Source organism: Ostrea edulis, chromosome 6 (assembly GCF_947568905.1).
Source record: "Ostrea edulis chromosome 6, xbOstEdul1.1, whole genome shotgun sequence".
Taxonomy (NCBI): Eukaryota; Metazoa; Mollusca; class Bivalvia; order Ostreida; family Ostreidae; genus Ostrea; species Ostrea edulis.
In genome coordinates, this window is record NC_079169.1 from 19,931,968 (window position 1) to 19,957,374 (window position 25,407).

A 25,407-nucleotide genomic window follows, 5' to 3' on the forward strand; every position below is an offset into this window, starting at 1 on the left:
ATTTCTTGCCATGAACTTTTTCACCATTCCCCGACATTTTTTTAATGGCAATCTAATTTCCATTGACACTGTATCCAACTCTAACCCCATAAATACTAAGCAAGTTGTAGGTAAAACAGCCTTCTCCTGCTTAATTGATAGACCTATCCGCTCTGTCATTGTCATAAACCTATCTAATCCAACCTGACACAACCTAGCAGGGGCAGGGGAAACAAATAGAAAACCGTCAAGAATATGTACACAACCATGTATACCCAATTTATTCTCTGCTATCCAATGCAAGAATGTACTGAACACTTCAAACAACTGACAGGAGTAGCTCAAGACCATAGACAAAGTTTTATCAAAATAAAAATCATCATCTAATGCAAACCCGAAGAAGTTAAAACTGTCTGGGTGTACTGGAATTAATTTATAGGTATGCTCCACATAAACTTTAGCTAGCTGACACCCTCTACCAAACTGCAGAATAAGATGACAAGCATCATCTATTGATTGATATTTTACAGATTTACAATCAGAGCAAATTCCACCATTCACTGAATTACCCCCAGGTGAAGAAATATCACGAATAACCCTGAATTCTTCTAAGCTTTTGGAACTAATCCTAAGGGAGATACTCTAAAATCTTTAAAGGGAGGTTCCTGGAAAGGATCTTGTACTCTTTCAATACATCCATTCTAGCTTCAGCTGATGACAAATTTTTATTCAACTGAAACTCTTGCTTACCTTGAAAAGGAATCTTAAATCCCTCCGTAACACAATTAACCAAAACATTCACCCCATGCCTATCAAACCCTGTAAGTATACACTGTAACTCATCTGACTTTATAGGGGTAACTATATCATATATCTTATTTCGGAAAGGGTTTTGGGGCACGAAAAAGTGGACTGCTTAGTTTGAGGTTTACCCTTTCTCCCCTCTGTTGTGGATGTGTTCCCCGTTTGTTTGTTTTGGACAGTGTAATCTACTGTGGGTGCCCGTACAAACCTGACAGATGTCACAATATTTGCAGAATTTGTTGTTCGCACTGAGTTTAAGGGAAAACTTTTTTGCTGGGGACGAAAAGGACCTTTGTTCTTAAAGCTCAACAACCCCATAACCATTGCTTCTGTGTGCCATTCCCCATTTACCTCCTCCCAGGGCAAATGGTATGGATCTTGTTCCCTCCACCTTTGAAAAGTTCATCATAACTTAACGCCCCCTCAATACTTGACTTCTGAGCCAACTGAGAAATAATCTGCCCATATTTAAATTAGGAGTCTGATGAGGATGTCTTTGACAATAAATACCAGCATATATATAGAACGCATCCTGCCAATGTGTTAAATTGATTATCTGTTTTCCTCTTTTCTTTCTCTTTTGCAATGTAGTTGAATTTATCTTCAGATTTTTTGTGCATTAACAATTCGCTAAAATCTATATACTTATTCGACACAATATCTGCACGTAACTCAGGATCTACTCCCAATGAAATTGGGCGAGCTATTAACGCCCTACTTTCTGTGGTTTGACTAATGGCAGGTGCGATATTACCCAACAGTTCTTGTGTAATATTAAGATTTTGGGACTTATCCATCATCCACATTCTGTGCGGCAGCCTCGTCAGTGGTACTGCCAGTGGCAGGGCTGGTAGGACTGCTCTCCGATAGGTTAGGCTGGGTACTTGAGTTGTTCTGCTGTAGCATCCTACCAAGCAACATACCGCTGTTCTGTAGGACTGAAACAACAGTCTGTGTAATAACCGGGATGGCTGCTGTTAACATCTGTGTCATCGATTCAGTAGTCAGGTTCTGGTTACCCACATAATTTGGAACAGGTGTGTCTCTGTGTTCATCTGCCACTTGTGTAGCTGTGTTTAACTGTTCATGTCCTGTACCTTGCCTTATGCTAGACTCAGTCTACCATCTGAGGCAACTCGCGTTCGACTTTGAGAGAGTCTTGCTTTGCCATGTGGAGTTATTCCTACAGACGTTGACTGTTGAGCTCCTCCTAGGTGTTGTGCTTCTCCCACGAGACTCCTCCACCTTCCTCCGCTTTGGACGTGAAGTGGACTGTTCCATAACCTGTGTTCAACCGAAAAATTCAATTAATTATCATTCCCTTTTTTAAAAATCCCATTGCCTCAGAAAGTTTATAATTGTTTACATAAAAACAATTTGTTGTCAGACTCTCATACATAGTTCTACTGATTTAATCAAATACATCAAATATGAAATATAAGCTTGTATCTGCTAATTTCACTCTAACTTAATACATACCATGAAAAACAGATACACAAGGTGTTCCTTGTAAACACATCAGTTCCATTTGAACTGAGTATCAGTTACCCTATTTGAGTTCCATGTGAACTGAAATATGTTGAATGCACAGTTCCATATGAACTGTTCAACTGTTCCATTTTAACCAATACTTATCAAATTCAGGGTTCCAATGAACCACAAATTAAACTTTCATATGAACATCTTTCTAATATATGCATCAGGCCAATTTCATATGAACTGGTAGACCAATTTCATATATAAATTTGCTAAATTGTCATACGCCAAATGAAGTGTATCCCGCGGTCTACATAATTACATGTACTATCCATCGATTTCTTCACCCCTTTGATTTTCTTGTATGTTATGGCACTGTTAGGTGCTCGAGACAGTTCTGCCTTTAGTAACTTGTTTGTCTCTATCACTTTCTCATAGTATTGCGAAGGTTGTACCACACGAGTTAATTCCCTTGACAACAGTTGACACACAAACACTTGTTTGTAGTTATATATCACACTTCCCATACCTGTACATGTGTCATCGCAATGAGTTAACAGGCATATCCCATGTTTCCAACGTATTAAGTCATATGCATTTTATCATTCTTTTGCATATAGTTATTAATTCTAATTACAGTACAGTTACGCCACATACGATCTTAAGGCATACATGTACTACTTTCTTCGATCACTTAATTATAAAAGTAGTGTTGTGTAGCTACACATATCAGGGAATGTTACAGAAAAACAGGCAATAACTTAGCTGCGTATACTAAGCAGGGGTAAGGTATGCGATTACTATTTCTTTGATCAATACATTAGTACGGATCATCAATGTGTCACAGGCACCCTGTGACACGGACCCCGACGAGAAACGTGCTCTCCGTCTCCGAGGAGTCCAACAACTCCATACAATGTACAGCGAGCACCATTAAGATAATCCTCAGCACTTACCAGGTATTTGATATGTTCTGCACTCCACTAGAGTAGTGTCATATATATTTAAAAATCAACTTTTATTCACCACGAATACCATTTATTTTAATGTTGACAAATCTGCCTGGTTTTAACATTTGAACCGTACATGATTTACCCACCAGTGCATACAAATAGCGATGTAAATATCCAAGAATGTAGTGAGGAAAGAGAGTTAGAAATCGGCAATTGCGAGTACAAGTTTACTGGTCGCTGTGTAAACAGTTATTCCTTGAAACATCTATAATTGACGTTGTGTTTACATTAGAGTGTGCAATTATTATTCATTTTTTGATTAGAACAAATATTATACATGTGACAAAGTTTACAACTAAGCTTATTACTGTCACTGATACAATTCGAAACAAAAAAGAAGCACTCAAAATTAAGGTATTCCATGTATAATGACCATATTTCATATCTAATAAATGGATGGTGGAATAGTTGTTATCATGGTATCATTTTGAAGGGTTCATCAAATAAAAATAATCCACCATAGGAATTTTCAAAGTTTTGTTTACTGCTTGATTTATTTCACCTAGAATTTAACATTGAAGTATATGGGAAAAACATGTTTTATTACAATATTTTAAAAACAAATTACATTTTCATACTAAACTCTTGGTAGAAAGTTACATACACTTTCTTTTTATGAAAATATGAAATAAAATTAATCATTGACCACACACATTTTTAGAAAATTAGATTTTTCTTATTTTTACAAAGGGCAGATAACTCTTCCAAAAAGTCTTAAGTGCAAAAAGGTCAGCTTCTAATCATTTACCAGTCATGTGAATTTCATCTGCTTCACTTTCATCATTATTTAACAATAAACTTTTAAGTTGATCTAAATCCTTCAAAATTGTTCATTATCCTTTCAATATACATGGAATACCTTAAATAGAAATCATAATTACTTATCTTAAAAAAAACATTTTATTTTTAGATTGTGATCTACACGTCACAAGAAAGTGGGAACACGGCGCTATACTGCTGTACTTGTTGATATGAGTTCATTGTTTTTTGTTTGTTTGCTTGGTTTTGGATTTTTAATTTTGAAAGCGTTATAACTCAAATTGAAGTTATAGATTACATATATCTTGTCATTCATAAATACAAATTCATATTCTTTTAGATCTTTATTTCGTTGTAAATCTACGAGTTGGTAGGAACTCGGATCACAAGTATATGTTGATGCAAGGTCAGTTTTTATTATCAAGGTACGAGTGTGTATTTTGTGAATTGATGAAGACCAGAACAGAATAATGTAGGCCTAGTTGTGCTTAGCTTCTATATAACTATTTCCCCTTTAGAAAAGTACATAGATAAAGACGACTGTTTTAATCGCAAAATATTTGCGCCGACGAAAATTTACCTGAGATTTTTCCCTCACACCAACCTTAAACAATTGAAAGAAGTAATTTTTTTAGTAAGTAAATTTATTTAAAATCGGCACCATTATACATTCAACAAATCAAAATAAGCTCCATAAAGCTTTTTAACTGATTAACACTGCATAATCCTTCTTCTGACGTTTAGTACAAACTAAGCAGCACTAAACATCCTAATGCAATGTTATCTACAAGTCGTAATGTGATAATTGGCTTTTTTGTCGATTAATTTACGAAATGGCTGTCACAGTTGTTTTCAAACCTTCTCAAGCGGGGTCACATATGACCTCCTCACCCAAACTGACACATAAGAGTCACAGGATTTTATTTTCGTAGCTTTCAAGCTCAAACACTACGCAAAAATATTTCATTTGAAATACGTTTAAGGCCATTTTAGAGTTGCAAAGAAATAATTTTGCTAGACAATTAAAATGTGTGATAACATACATGTACGATATGTTCTTTAATATGTATGATATACTTGCTGAATATAGATCGAGGTCGGAAACATCGAATACGCCTAACAAAGGAAAAGAAGTTCACAGAATATCATTGATACTGTAACTTATCATCGCTATCAAAATTTGATGATACCATCTTGTTTTTCTTTTCAAAGTTCGATAACATATATTGATAATTTTCAAATAAGGTTATAAAGTTCCCTATTCCGGGTGTCTCCATAAGTTAAGATTTCGAGATCCCACTGTACGTTCAGCATACTGTGATGCACGATATCGAAATGGAGAGTTAATTCCTCCTTTTAATGATCAATACCCAGAATAAAAATGCTGCTGTAAACTAAAGTAAATGAAATAGTAGTTTATCATGGCTAACTCTAATTTAGATGTTGGAAATAATTGTAGTAAATCAATGTCTCAAAAAGCGTAGTTTCATAACAACAACAACCCCCCCCCCCCTCCGCCGACCAGGGCGTTGTCATGGGATTCATAGTGGTACGGAATTCCCTACCTAATCAAGGAGTGTATATTAACCTTCATAGCTACGCCCCTGAAGGTATCACACCGGTAATTATTTTCACTATATGTTCCTATGAAGGATTTTTTTTATATTAAAAATCAGTTTATCAAATTCGTGTCCAATAATTCAGCAAGGATTTTTATATGTTACCTGTCACATCTGCCAACACCAGAAAAATAATACCCTTCGCGGCATTTTCTCAATTTTTTTTCTCCGCAAACAGGACCACCCCCAAATCCACGTGTTTTCCATGTGCTTGTAAACAACCTGTGTGTGCCCCAGGAAGTCGTCAGTAGTATAACCCCTCCCGATAGGGGGTTCAACTGAGTGCACTTTTTATGCAAATGAGGTCAAGCAAGGGCGGCTTTTGATTGGTCAAGCGGTGTTGGGGTCAACGGAGTGGTTCAATATCTAGGACGGGGTCAACTGGTGCACCCCAGCAGGGGTTGTAGGTCGGGTGTCGGGTGAATAGGCTGGCCTATGGCCGCTGGTCTAATTTTAGCATGCGGTACTTTCGCTTTGAGTTCCTGGAATGAGTTCCTGCTATTTTTCTGAAAATCGGTATAAAATCCAGTGAAATCCTATGTATTCCTGTGTATTAAATCTAAAGAATAACACAAGGTTTTAAGTTGACATGTTTATTAAAGAACAATTTAATTAATTTAGAGTGTTATTGACGTTGTGAAAAAACCTGCTTTTCTATGACGTCACAATAAGTATATAAACGCAATACACAATTCGCGTTATCACTTTCGACATCATGTCAGACAAGTTACCTAGTGGACTTCCACGGAGTTATATTGAACAGCGATTGAGATTTTTGAATGATCAGCTGAACAGACAACGGCAGCGTGAATTACATCTCCGCAGAGAGAATCAACGGCGATTACAGTATTTACAGCGGGGAGGAGGGAAAAAGAAACTCATTTCGGATTATTACAAAATTCAACTGGAACGAGGACGTCAATCACGGAAATTTAAAGTCAAGGAAAATGTCTACAATGTTGCCTTCAAGCCTATTCCAGAGAAAGAAAATACAGCCTTCATTCGTAGGCTCTTCCGGGATATGTTAAAAAATGTGAAACAGGAAATGCAGTGCAATCCTAATGATTATCTACGTTTAAATATTCGGCACCCGTCTCTGGATTCAGCTATTTGGTACGAATTTACGCAGTCCAATCAGCTCAACGAGGACAAAATTCTGAACAAAATAGAATCCGTGCAGCAATCTAAAAAGGAATTCCTAATCACCGACGGGGCAGTGCAGATGGATTTTTTCCATGTCAAATATCCACAAGGCAGCGGGTGCACTAAGAAAAAACATCTACACGTGGATAAGGAGAAATTCAAAACCTCCAAGAGAGCGATCGTTCGCATTCAAAATCCTGAGGATTCTCTCTGCTTGTCCCGGGCTATTGTGGTAGCACGTCTACACAGCCAGAAATCAAACGACCCGGCATGGGAAACGAAATGGTTACGCATGAGAAAAGGGGATAAAGATTCTCTCGATCAGAAACGAGAAGCGAAAGCCTTGATGGAACAAGCTGGGTGTGTTATGAACCAGCCGTGTGGGCCACGTGAATGGGAGCAATTACAGCACGCGGTCGCCCCGCAGTATCGATTGAAAATATTTCAATTCAAAACGAATACAACTCGTTTACGACTGGAACCTATTTACAAAGGACCGGGGCACGGGACTTGTTTGAATATCCTGCTGGATAACGAGCATTACGATGCCATTGTGTCTATGCCTGGAGTGACGGAAAACAAATACTATTGCGATTATTGCGATGTTGGCTACAGTCACATTGAAGAACATCGGACCGTCTGTCCTCATCGATGCTCATTTTGTTTAGCCGATACCCCCTGTATCCCGGACGGGACTCAGACGAATTGCCCTCATTGTAAGGGATTTTTCAGAAATGCAGCTTGTTACCAGACCCACTTGAAATCTTACAGCAGTAATACAAAGACCACGGTCTGCAGTTTAATGGGGCGCTGTAACCAGTGTCAGAAATGGATGTCCAAGCATTTATTAAAACGCCACGCGTGCGGGGGAAAAACCGAATGCCGCATCTGTCACAAAGTCGTCACCATGCCTCATCACTGCTTTGTACAGACGAAACCCAAACCTAAGAAAGAAAAAGAAGAAGAAGAGGAGTTGAAAATATACATTTATTACGATTTCGAATGCAGTCAGGAAAACGGTATTCACATACCCAATTTATGCGTGGCAGAACGTGTGTGTCAACATTGCGACAGTGTGGATATCGACAAGGCCTGTTCTCATTGTGAAGGATTCGGATCACAACGCCGCTTCCTATTTCAAGGACCCGACACGTTAAAACAGTTTATGGAATGGCTCTTACAGAGCGAGACCGATGAGCAAGGCCATGTGGAACTCAAACACGATGAAGCCACCATCATTGCCCACAATTTCAAAGGATACGATGGGCAGTTTATTTTGAATTACCTGGTTCACACGGCGTGTATCAAACCAACCGTCATCCTGAACGGCAGTAAAATCTTATCCATGCAAGTCTTGGGGTTGAGATTCATCGATTCTTACAACTTTTTACCCTTTGCTCTTGCCAAGATGCCCTCTGCTTTCGGATTAACGGAATTGAAAAAAGGATATTTCCCGCACTTTTTCAAAACGACAGAGAACCAGCAGTATGTGGGTCCTTACCCGGCCGCTCATTTCTACAATCCTGACGATATGTCCACCGCCAATCGTGAAGCCTTCTATACTTGGTACCATCAACAAGAGGGGAAAGTCTTTGATTTCCAGAAAGAATTCTTAGCTTACTGCATCTCGGACGTGGATATTTTACGCCGGTGTTGTGCCCATTTCAAGTCCACTCTGTTTGATCTGGTGGAAGTAGACCCCTTTCAAGAATCCATCACGTTTGCCAGCACGGCTAATTTAGCCTACCGACGAGGATTCATGGTTGAAAATACCATCGCCATCATTCCTAATATGGGCTACCGGCCAGCACGACGATATTCAGCTAAAGCTTGTCGATGGCTCGCCTGGCTAGAACATCAACATCACTGCATACGACATGCTAGAAATGGGGGCGAAGTCACGCTTGGACCCTATACAGTAGATGGGTATGATGAGGAATCCCGTATCGTGTACGAATTCTATGGCTGTTACTGGCACGGCTGTCCCACCTGTTACCCGAATCTGTTGACTGACATGCATCCTCATCGTGTTCAGCATACGTATCAAGACCTCTACCTGGACACCTTAAAACGAGCCAGTGCTTTAGAAGACCAAGGCTATACAGTCGTGAGCATATGGGAACACGAGTTTGATCGTCAGACCCAGACCAATCCCGACTTACAGGAATTTTTACAAGGAGTCGATATACAAGATCCTTTGAATCCCCGTGACGCTTTGTACGGAGGCCGGACCAATGCTACACGACTGTATTGTGAGGAGGGTGACATGCGATACGTGGATGTCTGTTCCCTGTACCCGTACGTGTTGAAATACAAGCCATTTCCCGTCCAACATCCCCAAGTCATCACCACCCATTTCACCGATGTCAGAGACTATTTCGGGCTCATTCGTTGTCGTGTCTTACCACCCCGAGAGCTGTATCACCCCGTATTACCTTACAAGACCGGGGGTAAATTACTCTTTCCCTTATGCCGCACCTGTGCGGAACAGCGCAACTTAGGACCCGACGAGCGGTGCCAGCACACCGATTCTGAACGCAGTCTGACTGGCACCTGGGTGACCACCGAACTTCACAAAGCATTAGATCTGGGCTATCGTCTCGACCGCATTTACGAAGTTTGGCATTTTGAGAAAACCAGTGACCACTTATTTCGAGCGTATATCAACACCTTTTTGAAAATTAAACAAGAAGCTTCCGGATTCCCCGAGGATTGTCAAACAGCCCAACAGCAGCAACATTACATTGAGGAAATTCAGCAACGAGAAGGCATTGCCATGAACCCGGCAGACATCCAGAAAAATTCGGTCCGAAGAACCATTGCCAAACTCTTTTTAAATTGCTTGTGGGGAAAATTTGCTCAACGATTACAATTACCCAAATCCCTGTATCTCACGGAAGAAGAAGAATTACAACAGAAATTACAAGATGCCACTTTAGAAGTCAAAGGCATCGAACTCTTAGAAAATCGTGAACGCCCCGAATGTGATATGATGCTGATCAATTATCAGGAGAAAGAAGAATTTTTAGAAGACTGCCCCTTTGGAAACGTGGTGCTGGCGTGTTTTACAACAGCTCATGCTCGTTTACATTTGTACGAGACGTTACAGCCTTTGGGAGAGCGTGTCTTATACTTTGACACGGATAGTATCATCTATCAGCACGACGAGACCCAGTTCAACCCGACCATTATCAACAGTTTAGGCGGCTGGACCGATGAATTGGGTGGAGATCGTATCATCAAGTACATGTCGGGAGGCCCTAAAAATTATGCATACGAGACCCAGGGGGAAAAATCTGTCTGCAAAGTCAAAGGATTGACACTCAATTATCGTGCCTCTAGAGTCGTGTCTCTCGATACGTTGGAAAAAATGTTAAAAGGAGAAGAAGGAGAAGTCCATGTCCGCTATCCACACTTTATTCAACGAACCCGCCAACATGATGTGCGAACCATTCCTCTGGTGAAGAAATACCGCATGGTGTATGATAAACGTCAACGTATTCATGACTATGACACGCTGCCTTACGGGTATTAAAAAGGACACGCTAGAGAAAACCATCAGTCTGCAAAATGAGTAAATACGGATCACTACAGAATCCTTCAGTGCCTTCCTATGGTGAATTATCGGCTCGTCTAGCGTCATTTCATGCAGCCCCCGATATTCTGTTGAACTTATTACCTAACATTGCAGAAGCCGGATTCTTTTACAAAGGAATGGATGATCATGTGCGTTATTTTCATTGCACATTATCTCTCAAACATTGGGAACCCGGGGACGATCCTTGGATAGAACATGCCTATTGGAGCCCTCATTGTGCTTACGTGTTGTGCAATAAAAGTGTCAAATGGGTACGACAAGCCTTCAATGCCTATGCCCGCGCTAAAGACAGTGATCGCGATTGGGGAGACTTACCCTTAGACGCGGCAGGGAATCCAATGTGTACCCAGAAATGTCACATTTGTTTAGAACGAGACTTGAGAATTGCTTTTTTACCTTGTGGTCATTTATGTACTTGTGTTATGTGTGCTTCAGGACTTAGAACATGTCCTATTTGTAGAGATGCTTTTGTAGAAACGGTTCGTATTTTTACTTGTTAATAAATATGTATGATCCCATGAACTTGTGTCATTTATCAAGATGTATACCTACGAGACACTTGAGCCTTTTCAGTTGAAACATGAATTTACCATGGTGGTGGCTGGACCCTCTAAATCGGGTAAAACGGAATTTGTGAAGCAACTGGTACAAAATACGCAGTGGATTGCACCGCCTCCCGAAAAGATAGTATGGTGTTATCGAGAATGGCAGTCCGCGTACGAATCCTTACAGGACAAGGTCACTTTTATCCGCAATATACCTCAAGACGATGAGCAGATAGTGGCGGATCTCAGTACGCGTCATCTACTCATTTTTGATGATATGATGGGAGGTAAAGCCATCGAATCGATTGTCGACTGGTTTACGCGCAAAGCGCATCATCGAAATACCAGTGTCATTTATATCACACAAAATCTGTTTGATCGAGCAGTACAACATCGTACCATCAGTCTGAATGCTCACTATCTTGTGCTGTTTAAAAATCCTCGAGATAAATCTCAGATTGGGGTGTTAAGTCGGCAATTACAAATGCCGCATTTACTTCCAGCCTATGAGGACGCCACCCGTGTACCTCACGGGTATTTACTAGTGGACTTGAGTCCTCAGACGTCGGACGATTTAAGATTAAGAAGTCAACTCTTTACCAACTTGGCTGTGCACATGCCCCCGAGAGTATAAATAATGTCACATCATGGACAGGTGTATCATTCGAAAGACAGTCTTCACCATGGGTAGACCTTCCGCGAAGAGTAAATTAGTCAAAACGTTACGCCGTTTACAACGGGAACGGGATCCCGTTCAACGGAGCCATCTCATTGAATTAGGACGTAGAGCCTTACTCAACTGGTTTGCGATGGGAGCTCGAAATTTATTGCGAGGGGTCTTACCAGGCAATAAAATCACTCAGCGGTTCATTCAATCCCATCGTCAAGACTTGGGTGTCATTGCCGATAAGAAGACCAATGAAGAAGAGCGTAAAAAAGCCATTTTGAAACGAGGAGGCGCCGGATTCTTAGGAGGGACCATTATCCGTCATTTATTCAAATGGGAAACAGGCCGTAAGCCCCGTGGGGGACAACCCAAGAAAACCAAGAAACCACGGGCTAAGAAAGCTAAAAAATCGCCTCAGAGAATTCCTAAACTCATTATTCGCTTACCTAAGAAGACACCTAAGAAGTCCCCTAAGAAGTCCCCTAAGAAGACACCTAAGAAGACACCTCTCAGGATGAAGAATCCGTTTCCCAATTGGGCTCCAAAGAAATCCCCTCTCATTGTGAAGATGCCGTTTCCCAAGGCCACTCCCCCCAAGGCCACTAAAACGTTAGCCGCTCTGAAAGCCGGATTAGCTCAAAAGAAAATGGAACGATCCATGCATGGGCCTATAGGAAGTTCCAGAACCAGTGATACTGCTCTACCGAGTTTTGCTCATACCTTTGGAAGCATGAAATTTCAACCCTTAACCACCTCAACACCGGTTCAGGTGCAAAAGAAATATAAATGTAAATTTTGCCCTCTGGTCTTCAATGCGAGAGAGAACCGCAATCGTCACGAAGAGACCGTCCATTACAAGCGTTTTGATCCTAAACATCCGAGTGCCATTGTCCTGGACTAGGTATAAAAAGGAGGGGGAAGGTGCCCCACCCTTCATTACCATGGCTCATACGAAGAAGCGTGAATGTCGATTACGACCTCATTTACCGCTCTTGCAGACGTTAGCGGCTCCTCACTATTCCAGCAAATTAAAGACAGAGGTGTTGAAACATTGTTCCAATGACTGCATTTTAAAGATTTGTGAGATTGTGTACAATCTATTAAAAGGGGTGATTCCTCTCAATCCTACTCAGAAGCGACAACTGGGTCGAAAGAAACACATCTTAAGACGCTTAGTCCACCCTCAACCCGTGAAAAAACGACGAGGTATACTCATCCACCAAAAAGGATTGGGTTCGTTTGTGTGTGGCAAGATTTGTAAGAAATCATGAGTCGAAAAATGGTGTTGGTACCGGAAGCGATGCTCAACGAATTAAAAGGCAAATTACCTAAACCTCCCGAATTTACCTCGACTATTGGTTTACGCAGTGATTTGGACGAGATTGAACATCGAGATGATTTAACCGAGAAAGAAAAAGTGGGGTTGTACGGGCATCAACTTCATCGCTATCGTCAATATTTACAACAAGCTCGACATCCCACCACAGCGACTCTGCCCTCCCCAACCAGTGCAGCCAGTGCCGCCTCACCACCCTCAGCCGCCTCAGCACCCGATGACTTGGAGGAACAGATTATCAAAAGCGTCAATAAACCGGGTCGAAAGAAAGCAGGTTTATTACTCGATCATCTCAAGAAATCCAAAGTGGTGACTTGGAATAAAGAAGGAGAAATCAGCTATAGAGGACGCAGGGTTCCCGATTCCAATATTGTGGATTTAATGACCGAAGCCCAACGACAAAGACCCTTAAGACATCGTGATCCCCCCACGGGATTAGAGGAATTTGCTCAAGCGTTAAAAGAGACTCATGCTCCCAAAGGATATGTGAACAATCGGGATGTTATAAAAGCCATGGACAAACCAGGGAAAATCAGTACGCCTAGACCTCTAGAGGAAGAGGAGAGCGGATTTCAAGAAATCTCGGGATTTGACCAATCGTTCTATGAAACTCCCAGACGAATGATGACCCCTAAAAATATCTGGGAGGCCAGTAAAAAGACATCACGTGAAATTGGAAAATGGTTAAATCTACCATGAAACCAGAACAGATCTTACAGCGACTGTATTACGATCCCAAGACAGGGTATGGGGGAGTCCAGGCGTTGTATCGTCAAGTGCGTCAATTAGGACACAAGATTACCCTGTCTCAAATTCGAGAATGGGTGAAAGCTCAAGATACCTATACCTTGCATAAACCGATACGGAGGAAATTCAAGCGACGACAAACACGAGTGACGGATATGGATGAACAATGGCAATTAGATTTAGCCGATGTCTCCAGCTTGAAACAAGACAATAATGGGTATACGTTTTTATTATGTGCCATTGACGTGCTGTCTAAATATGCCTGGGTCGTGCCTTTAAAACAGAAAACGGGGAAAGAAATGATACGAGGCTTACGAGGGATTTTTCGAGAGGGACGTCGCCCCGTGCGCATTCAGTCCGATCAAGGAAAAGAATTTACCAATAAAGAATTTCGTCAAGCCTTCAAATCCATTCATTTCTTTACGACCCGTAATGCCGAAACCAAAGCCAGTATTGTGGAACGTTTTCAACGCACGCTGAAAGCACGCATGTGGCGGTATTTTACACGTCATAAAACACGACGGTATGTCGATGTCTTGGCCGATCTGGTGTATGGTTACAATCATACCTATCATCGCAGTATCCGACGAGCTCCTGCTCAAGTCAATGCCAAGAATGTCTTGACCGTATGGAAAACCTTGTATGGAAAACAGAGTGCCGATACCACGAGTCGCTTGCAAGTGGGGGATCGTGTACGCATTAGTAAAGCCAAACGTACGTTTGAAAAAGGATATTTACCGAATTGGACCAAAGAACTGTTTACCATCTCTAGAAAAGTGCCAGGACGAAACGTCTATCGCATTCAAGATGATCACGGGGAAGAATTAGAAGGAACCTTTTACGAGAAGGAATTACAACAAGTGATTAAAGACGATGATGTCTATGAAGTGGAGGAAATCTTAGGGTATAAAAAGCGGCGTGTGGGAAAAAAAGTCATTTCAGAAGTCAAAGTGCGTTGGAAAGGATATCCTTCCAGTTTTGATTCATGGATTCCGCAAGCGGATCTCATTCGGCCATGACCACCCAGTGGACTTTCTTGGGTGAAAAAGTCCCTCGAGCAGAAATTGTGTATTTTGCACAATTATTCCTCTGTTTAACCATCATTATCACCTCGGTCGTCATGTTAGCCATACGCGATCCCAATCGCGATTTTTGGATGGTGACCTTTAGTTCTTTGGTGGGGTACGTCATGCCTAGTCCACAAATGACGTTACCGAACCCGAGTATAAAACAGGAACGATCTTCTTCAGATTCACCAGTTCACCATGGCTAACACACAGTACGCCTGGAAACAAGAGGGAAAGAAAACGGCATGGTTTGCGGATAAGCAGATGTGTTTGATGCATTGTAAACAACACAAAGTGTTAGATCAACCGGTGTACTTGTACAAACGTATACTGATACCTCACGGATGGTCAGCCTTTATCATGAAGACTAAATATCAAGAGTTTCGATGGAAAGTCAAAGCCTTCTGGGGATTGATGGGACGACAAGACGAATCCGATTGGACCTTAAATGAGAGTCCTTGGTTTAACAATTCCGAGGACTGTCTCCGACATTTCAAAGACATGATCAATGACGGTTATGATGTAGCCGATTGCTGGGGAACCCGACACTATCTGGTGATGCGACGACGCTTAGTCCCGAGACGAACCCTGACGTTACCAGACTCGGATGCGTTGATGTGGGGTGGTGGCCGCGATCAAGAAGAATGAATTGAATTGAATGTATTGTCATGTTGTATGTTGTTTCAAATAAAAAATTGTGAAAAAACAAAACGGTGTTGTGTATAAATAGAGAAGGAAACAGAGACAGGGGCTCATTTAAGACATCATGGCTGGAGGAGAAGGGTTTTACATGACTCTGTTGAGTGATGGTTCGATGGAATCGTTTCCGACGAATACGACTGCTCAATTTAAAACGTTATTGCCACACACCATGGACTTAACGGATGGAGCATGGGAAGTCGGATTGACCGAAATGATGTACTCGGCCAACTTACAAAACGTATCGGATAGCGAGGCTTATGTGGACGTTCTCATTCCAGATCCGTATACGAAACATGTTCAAGATCCCAACACTTATAAATGGGAAAGATTTAAGACAGAGAATATGGGTAAAGTCACGATGGCCAGGTGTGAGGTGGTGGTCCCCTGGGATCTGACGCCATGGTCCCATCTCTTTGCGGGAGGGGATAGTTTATTTCCCTTCGATATCATTCGCATTCACTTCCGACCCGGAGCTTATACACAACCTTTGGCGTTAATCAATGAAATCAACGCAGCCTTAAGGAGAACCCTGTGGAAAGTATGGAGCGAGTTAGGGAATCCTAACGACGAGGGGAACAACCAGATCTTAGTGTATCACCCCGAGTACGATCGTGTCGAGTATCAGTTTAATGGGAAAGCACTGAGAACCACCCCCATGTGCATTCGTTTCCCTACACCCTTAGCGTACAAGCTAGGTCTGGATAGTGACAAAATGATCCTGGGCGATGAAACCATGACGAAATGGATCAACGTGAATTACTTGGGGAACACGACCATGGATGTCTACGACAATCTGAAAGCCATGTATGTGTATTGTGACATTGTGGATCCTCAAGTGGTGGGCACCAACAAATTGAAATTATTGAGAGTCGTCCCCTGTACGGGTCAATACGACGATCGACAACAAGCCCGTTGGGAACCGATTCGAGCCGAATATTTGAAACTGAGTAAGAAATATTTCGATACCATTGAGGTACACATCATGAATTCTTTAGGGCGTCCTATGGGGTTTTTAAATGGGCGCTCCTTAGTCAAACTTCATTTCCGCAAAGTGTATTGAAAGATGAAGTACCATCGAGGAGTCAGACGCCAGAAAGGACACGGAATCTGGTTTCTCATTCCATGGATTGCCAATGCCATTGTGGGTCAAGCGGGCCAAGGAAAGAAGAGAAAGAGACGGCGTAAAAAGTATAAAAAGCGGGTGTAACCCCTAACGAAGTTCATTTACATCAAGATGCACTACCATAAAGGTTTAATAGGGCAGCAGGGTCACGGGCTTGGAGCCCTGCTGGGAATAGCTAGCAAAGTGGCGGGTCCCCTGATCAGCGGATTATTAGGTGGAGCCCCCGCACAACAGCAACAACAACAACAGCGTCCTGTCTATCAAGAGAGATATTATGATTACGACCGCCCTTATCGCTCTTATCAGAGGAGACGACGTAGAATTCATCCAACAGAAGAATATGATCCAGAATCTGAAAAGCAGAAGGGAAAAGGATTTTTCACCGATTTACTCAAATCGGGGGCTAAAAGTGCCTTAAAGGCTGCTGCTAAAACAGGGATGGATGTGTTAGATAATAAACGATCCCTCAAAGACGCTCTCAAGACACACGGTGCCCAAGCCCTGAAAGAGACAGCGGGGTATGCTCGTAGGCGAAGGTCTCGAAAAGCCCCATCCAAACGAGGAAGAAAAGCGCGCACAGGAATACTCAGGAAGCCTGGAACCACGACTCTCAAAAGAAAACAGGCGGGAAAACAGGTGGGAATACAGGAAGGAAAAGGATTTGTTAAAAGAAAACAACGTATCTTAGCTCGGGGAGGGCCTCATAAGAGACCTAGGAAGCAACCTAGGAAGCGATCTAGGAAGGGAGGTAGGAAGCTAGTGAAAAGGGGTAAGCCAAAACGCTCTCTGGATATTTTCGACTGAGAACCCTATAAAAAGGGAGTGAGAAGGAGCCCAGAACACATTTGATCCCAGTTCACGCTGAGTAACACATCGTTCCAATATGATGCACCGAGAATCTTGCGCTTGTGGCACCAGCAGTTTAGAACTGTTTAAAGTGCCCCCGACCAACGTCACTTTAGAAGATTCGAAATGGATGGAATATTACCCCATTTCCAGTACCCTCAACTCGGATACGGCTCCGATTGAATTTGAAATCAAAGGACAAGGAGATGAATATCTGGATTTATCCCAAACTTATCTCCAGATGGTCTGTAAATTCACGAAAGCCAATGGAACGAATCTCGCAGGAGGCCATTCGACCTCGACCCCCGTGAATAACATTCTCCATTCCTTGTTCAGTGAAATCGATGTCAGTCTCAATGGAAAAGTCATTACCCCGGGGACGGATACTTATCCCTACAAAGCGTATCTGGAGAAATTGTTGTCTTACGCACCCAAGACTCTGGAAACCCAGATGAGAGCCTGTAGCTTGTGGGAAAAAGATACGGCAGGACATATGGATGAGGTCAAATTAGAAGCTCTGGCTCAAACTCCTGTGGAATTTCCAGTAGTGAATAACAAAATCAGCATCGCCGCCGTCATCCCGACTCCCGAGTATCCGGATGATTCCAAGAATGTAGGGTTGAGAAAACGTCACGAGAAGATTACAGACAGTAAGGAGATCGTGTTGATGGATCGATTACATCTGGATTTGTTTGAGCAAGAGAAATGTCTCCCTAATGGCTTGGATGTCCGTCTCAGATTCAATCGCGCTCGACCCCAGTTCTACATGATGACCGCTGCCGGGAGTAGTGGGAAAGTGGTCATTCAAAGTATGATCTTGTGGGTGAGGAAAGTCAAACCTGTGCCGAGTATCATTAATCTCATCAATCAGCAACTGAGTACTCAAACGGCGAAATATCCATTGAGACGAGTGGAAGTGAAAACCTTCACCATTCCTAGTGGCACCCAATCTAAAATCACCGATCATCTGTTTCAAGGACAGATGCCTAAACTGATCGTGTTGGGCTTTGTGGACAATGCGGCTTTTAATGGGGATAATACCAGAAACCCCTTTCATTTCCAAAATGAGACAGTCAAGAAATTAGAAATCAGTATCAATGGAGAAATGATGGAAACCCGACCTTTGGAACCTAATTTCACCGACGATCAGTACCTGAGATCGTATTTGAGTCTGTACAAAGGCTTGGGAAAATTAGGTCAGGACTGGGCTCCGGACATTACCCTGGAAGAGTATAAAAACGGTTACACCCTCTGGTGTGTGGATTTCACGAAAGATCAAGAAGCCCAGACGGATAAATTTCATCTCATACAGACGGGGAACTTGAGAGTGGAAGTGCAATTTGCCGCCAACGTGGCCAGGACCTTAAACTGTGTGGTGTATGCCGTGTTCGACAATCTGCTAGAAATCAACAAACAACGAGAAGTCAGCATCGATTACTAAGAGAGAGAGATGGATACTCAGCAATTGAGAGATGTTTTACAACGAGATTTAGGACCGGCGTTTGCAGGTGTGTATCCTCGAGATGTCATACCTGAGCTGTTACCTCATCACAAAGCCATCGTGGTGAATACAGACCCTCACGATCGCCCTGGAGCGCATTGGGTCTGTTTGTATTTGAGTAGCCCTACCGTCGAATATTTTGATTCTTACGGATTACCTCCCAGCCATAAAGACATCCAAGACTTTATTGAACGCCACGGAGAGACTTGGATTCATAACACCCATTGTTATCAAGATTTGAATACGGATGTCTGTGGACAATACTGTGTGTATTTTTTACATCAACGCCATCGCCATAGAAGCACCGTACAAGAATGGTTACTTCCCTGGAAAGGCACGGCCTTACAACGCGATCGTTTTGTGGCTGATTGGTTTAAAGAGACCTTCCGAAAACCGAGAACCCATCAAGGACAAACTTGTCAATGTCAAAGACTGAATGTATTGTAAACTATGTTATTGTATTGTTATTGTTCATAGTTGGAGTTTAATAAAACGTTGGAAAAAAATTTTTTTTCTTGTCATTGTAATCAACCATGTCTTTTCAAAAAGAATGGGTAGCCATGAAAAGGGCTGTTTTCTTTCTCTCTCTGTTCTTGGTCTTTTCTCTTCTTCTTCTCTCTTCTCTCTTCTCCTTCTCTTCTTCTCTGTCCCCCTCACTGTCTGTTCTTCTTCTTCTTTCTTCTCTTCTTTTTCTGCTCCTCCGGGGGTTGCTCGTGGTCAAACACAAAAACAGGCAACCACCCGTGTTTAAAAAACAATCTCCCCGGAGGCCGTTGCACCACTTCTAACTCTGCGTCCCAGTTTTCCTCTGGCGGGGGCAGATCCTGGCTCATGGGCGGTGGGGGAAGAGCCTCCCGTGAGGCCGGCGGGGCAATCTCTTGCTCCCAATCCTCCTCCCATTTGATACAATAATCATTCACTGTAGGGTCTGGTCCTACTCTGCGACTCATATTCTCTGGTTCCTTTAAAAAATCGGAATGCCCGATTTTTGACGTTGCGCTCGTTTTAAAAAGGCGAGAGCGCGGACGTCCTTGAAAACATCCCCTACCTCAGATGGCTGACGTCATGTTGATGACTCATAAAAAAAAAACACTATATAAATAGGTCATTTGTTACCATTTTTCTCAATCATGTCGTTTGAACGGTACGTGGATGATGAGAAAGATGTACTAGTGTGTGGGTATTGCCGAGGACCTTGGAGAACTTGTGGGTGTTTTCATTATAAAAAAGAAAACATCCTGGCCAAACATAAGTGGATAGAGTATATGGCAGAGCTGAATTATTGTCCCTTTGTCTATAAATGTTGTGGTCACACTAGAGAACCCTGGCTACCGTGTAAGTGTCCGCAGCATTGTACCATCACCCCTGAAGAAGAAATAGCGCATAAGGACTGTACCTGTGAGATCTGTCAGGAGTTTAGAGAGCGCTGGACTCAGAGAAAGTTTAAACCCCACCTGTTTCAACATTGTCCTTACAGTCAAGAACCCCGGTCAACGTGTACCTGTGAGACCTGTCAACCAGCATGTCGGTGACGGATCTACGAGGAGATGTATTATCTCTACCTTGGGTGGATGGTATTGTACAACAATGTAACTGTTTAACGGTGAAACCTCATGGGTTAAGTCAACGTATTGCCGACCGATTTCCTTGGGCTAATCTGTATGCGACCCGACAACCTTTAGGACGGAGAAATTTAGCTATAGCAGCGGATCGAGGAATACCGGGTACTGTGTGTATTATGCCTCATTCTACTCATCCTGATGTGATCTGTTTGTTAGCGCAATGGGATTACGGGAGAGGCACTCAACGCTTACCCCTGTATGCCGATACCCCCGAACAACGTGAACTTTGGTTTCAACAATGTTTACAGGAATTAGGCACTTTGTCTTACCAGACTTTAGCGTTTCCTTATCGTATTGGATGTGGATTAGCCGGAGGCAATTGGACTCATTATAGACAATGGATTTGTGACTTTGCTTATCAGTATCATAAACATGTTTACATTGTCAAGAAAATGTAACTTTATTATAGCTTTATTCTAACTATTACTTGTGTTAATAAAACTTTTTTAAAACAAACTTGTGTGTTTCTTGATTTTTGCAATAAAAAGTGTCTTTTCAAAAAAGTTGGTGGCCCTGAAAAGGGCCGTTTGGTCCTAAGACCGACTTTCAATCCCTGGTTCCGGTAAACCGGCATAACGGGCACCGTCCCCGGGTGTGTCGCCGCTCCTGTAACTCTTCCACGCACGAGCAGCAAGCTGGGCGCTGCCCACATCCCCTACACGTGATACCGTAGTGTACCCTGTCTTGCCAGCAGACAGGGCACTTAAACCAGATAGGAACCGCCCTATCTGCCCAGCCAGGGACAGTCATAGGGTGGTTCGTCGGGGGATGAGTTGCCACCGGTGCGTGGGTTGGTCTCGGTGGTGGAGTCCTCCCTGCAAACCGGATGGTAGGTGGTGGGGGTCTTGCAGGGGCTGCTGGTCTCGGTGGTGATGACGTGCCTGTCACCAACAGCGACGGACTCTGACGTGGGCTGGGAGGTGGTGCGGGGGACGGTGACCTCGGTGAGTACTCCACCGGTGACGCTGGTGAGTCGCTCATCGGCACCGGGCTGTATTCCACTGGTGCCGATGGGATCGCTGGTGGTGGTGTTGTAGGCGTCGCCGGGGAGTAAGGTGGTGGTGGTGAGGGTGGCTGTGGGGCCCGTCGGCGCGGTCTCGTAGCCGTGGAGATTCGAGCGGTGCGGCGGCGTCCCCTCCCTTCATACTCTGCCCGCACCCGACAGATGATCTCACGGACCCCACTCTGGTCGAAAGGGGAGAAGGTGCTCAGGTCGTTCTCAGAACGCACGACCCAATTTTCCCCTACCCGTTCCTCAGCCACCACTAAGAGCCGGTACCGAAACCCAGGCAGGGTCTGAAAGTTGTAGAGCGGGTCTCTTCTTGTAGCCATTCTTCTTTCTTCTATAAAATATTCAAAAACTGTGCTGGATCACCAGTGAAGCGAACTGGCGAGCGCGCCGGTATATATCGGGAAAGCGCGGACCTCCTCGAAAACATCCCTCGCTTCGGAGACGAAGGCAAGATGGCGGCCGTCAAAATGGCTGATTTGTGCTTTCGAGTAGAGAGTTTTTTCTCATTGTCTTTTTCTAGACATTCGATATCTGTGCATGGTAGATTTAATCTGATAGATTCTGGGGCGCGGAATTCGTTAAACTTATTTTTATTTTGCTACGTCGCATAGTTTTCAAAGAAACAGCTGTTAAAGAGGTCGAGTCGAGGTTCAATGTTTCTTCACCGCCTCTTTAAAAATGTATTTCTCGACCATGTACATCCCTAACAACATCTCATAAGGTCTATTCGATAGAAAACACCTTATTTGATTCGATTTTCACTCTACCTTTAGGATTTTCTGGATTCCTCAACAAATAAACCCTTCTCTGAGAGACTCAACCAAACACAGCTTTCGTGTAAACAATTTTATTCATGTCACATATTTCAAATACATAACTCCCACACACAACACCAATTCACATGTCTTTTTAAAATAGGGTCCAACATTTTTTCCATTTCTCGAATCCTGCGTCGAAATCGATATCGATCAGCGGCTACAGTCATCCAGATACTTGTCCGGTCTTCTTCGGGTAACAGATACACTTCATTATTGTCCAGATTAAAAGTCACACGTTTAACTTGACGTACATCTCTCGAAGACATCGTAGTCTGATTTTCTCGATTTCTGCTCTGTCTGTGGGTCGAATTCGTTTCAATTCCTGGCCCATTAAATGAATCAATACTAAGGCTTGCGGGGTGATCCGGTTCTCGATCAAATACTGACAGAGACATGGATAGTCCTTTAAGCTGATGGGAAATAATTCTTCTCGCATATAGTGTAACACAAATTCAATCTACCCAGAATGAATGTCTGTGAGATAATCCAATACATAAACTATCGCTTTCTCTGTGATGTGGTCACTGCTGGCCATCCTCCGGGAATAAATGAAATGAATTAAGTTCTTCACACTTTATGTATACTTCTTGAAGCCAGTCCTTGGTGATACTTTCAATCTCGGCGGTTTTTTCAGGCATGCGTTTCTTGAATTCCTCCCCCAGGACATAAATTAACATCAATCCCGCATCGTTATAGAGATTGATGTATATCCGGTTCCGTAGATCTGTATATTCGTCCAGAGTCATTGGAAACACCCCCGCTATCAGAAATTTTTTAGCGAATTGAAACACCGTATCGTCTTGCATTTTCTCGACCCATTCTAATGCATGGTTATGCGCTTTTTCTGCGATGTTGTCACTTTCAGCCATGGTTTGTAAATGAAAAAAAAATTCCAAAACGTTCTTGTTTTATAACAGGGCAGCCATTCCTTTCATACGAATCAGTTCCACGAATCCTTTTTGTAGACAATCGCGTAAGATCCGATCAATGTCACTCATCTGGTCTGGAAGATTCTGTTTCAATTCCTCAGCATACAAATAAATCATGAGTAAACGTCCCGTATTGGTATTCTCCGCTAATGAATCAGCAATCCGTTGAAAACTATGTACATTTCTGACCTCCGGTGACATCTGTTGTACAAATTGACGAGCATTTTGAATGAGAGGATTATGTAAGGCCACGTTCATACATTGTAGTACATAGCTATATCCATTTATTCGCGTAGTAGCACTGCCGCCCATAGTGCATAACGAACGTTCAGAAAACACCTGTATTTATAGGTAAAGGTTATGCATCACGTGATCAAACACCTGCACCACGTGATCAAACACCTGTACGTCAGCTGGTTTTTCTACAGTCATTCTTGTCTGACCTTCAGTCATGGATACACGGAGAATTTTAAGAGCGAGACGCCGCCGCCAGGGAATACAACAAGTGGAGAATTTAACCATAGTAGAAGATTATGTAGACGAGATGGAGATCTGGGACAATTTAGTACAGAGATGTCGCCATCGATTACGCTGGGGCCGATCTAAAAATTGGTGTTTTGACTATGTATTGCGGTCACATGAAACAGTGGAGGATATTTACCTGCGTTTAAGTGACATGTACCTGAAAAATTCCCCCCTCATACAGTACATGATTTACCAGTTTTACACGTTATTGAACGGCACTCAAAAAGTATCGGGATTTATTCGACTGGAGAAACCACGTCACCGGAGAAGTGTATGGGTATTGTTTTGGGATGCACACTGGATGTGGGAAACCGTCGAAGAGATACGTTTCCCCGGGAGAAGAGCTCGACAATTAGTACAACACATTATATCCGAAGATCATGACTTACACGTGTATATAGAAGAACCTGCGTATGAAGCCGGCCATTTTTAAAAATAAAAACTTCATGCACAGCCCTTTTTAGGGCTACTTTAAACACCAATATAAGTTCCATTCCACTAAAGTCAATGTGTACCAATGTGCACTAGCACGCGCTGGTCGCGAGAAACCGGCTTTTCAAGTTCAATTAGTGCACTAGCACGCGCTGGTCGCGCGATGTTCTAGCTGAAACCGGTTTTTCCAGAAAAAGATGATGCAACCACGTGCTCCCCACGTGCCCCCCACGAGACAGAATAGTCTAGACATTTTGCTGGCTATAAAAGCGGAGCCCCAGTGTCAGTCCTCATTCGATCTTCAATCACCTTCCAGAAGACATGGCTCAGAAACAACTAGAATTTGTGGACAAAGCTCAGAAGAAAATAGATCAGCTGGTACAGAAGGAGATGGGGCCACAGAAAGACTACATTGAACTGAAGAAAGCTAAGAGTGACGATCAGAAGACTGAACTGGGGAAGACCTCGAACTTCTTGCTCACGTCTCCAGACTACGTTGCTCAAAGAAGAAGAGAAGAGAAGAAGATGGCCCAGACCTCGAACCAGACCACGAGCTTCAATCTCACGCCTTCAGACCACGTTGCTCGACAAGAGAAGATAGCCCAGACCTCGGATTACCTCCCTAGCCAGAATCCGACAGACCCCGGATTAGGCTTCTATTTTCCCGATTCACAGGATGCTACGGGACTGGAGATGGGCTTATACGATAAACTCCCCTTCGGTGGAGAAGATTCCCCCATGAGCAGGACCGATTTCGCCATCATTACCACGACACTAGACGGGATCGTTAACCGCATTAATGTGCTGAGTAATGAGATTGGAAATCATACCACAATCCTACTGAAGAAGCTGGAAGAGCTGACTTCTAAAAAACCTAGGAAGGAATACACTCCAGATTACACTGCTAACCCGTGCCACACGTGTGGAGAAACAGGACATTGGTCGACGGATTGCCCACAGAAAACAGATTATCCGCAGACCAGTAAGAAATCGAGGTCAGCAGATTCTCAACAGACCAGCAAGAAAACCAAACAAAAGGATCCTTGCTTCAAATGCGGAAAAATAGGACACTGGATTAGTGAGTGTCCAGAAGAACAAGCGGAGATAGATGCGATGATTGGGTCCGTACCTGGCTCAAAACCCC

The 25,407-nt window shown here is 43.0% G+C and overlaps 2 protein-coding genes across 2 annotated transcripts; one reads left to right on the forward strand and one right to left on the reverse strand.

The window, feature by feature from the left end:
* The first annotated feature begins 17,461 nt into the window (after positions 1–17,461).
* Positions 17,462–19,361, forward strand: LOC130047211 (uncharacterized protein F54H12.2-like). Its single transcript, XM_056141819.1, has 3 exons — positions 17,462–18,496; positions 18,626–18,847; positions 19,305–19,361. Exons 1-3 carry the CDS (start codon positions 17,462–17,464, stop codon positions 19,359–19,361), a joined length of 1,314 nt encoding a protein of 437 aa, XP_055997794.1.
* A 1,732-nt stretch (positions 19,362–21,093) lies between these two features.
* LOC130047212 (uncharacterized) lies at positions 21,094–21,879 on the reverse strand. The gene has a single exon (XM_056141820.1). The coding sequence runs from the start codon at positions 21,877–21,879 to the stop codon at positions 21,094–21,096; it is 786 nt and encodes a 261-aa protein (XP_055997795.1).
* Between the last annotated feature and the right edge of the window lie 3,528 nt (positions 21,880–25,407).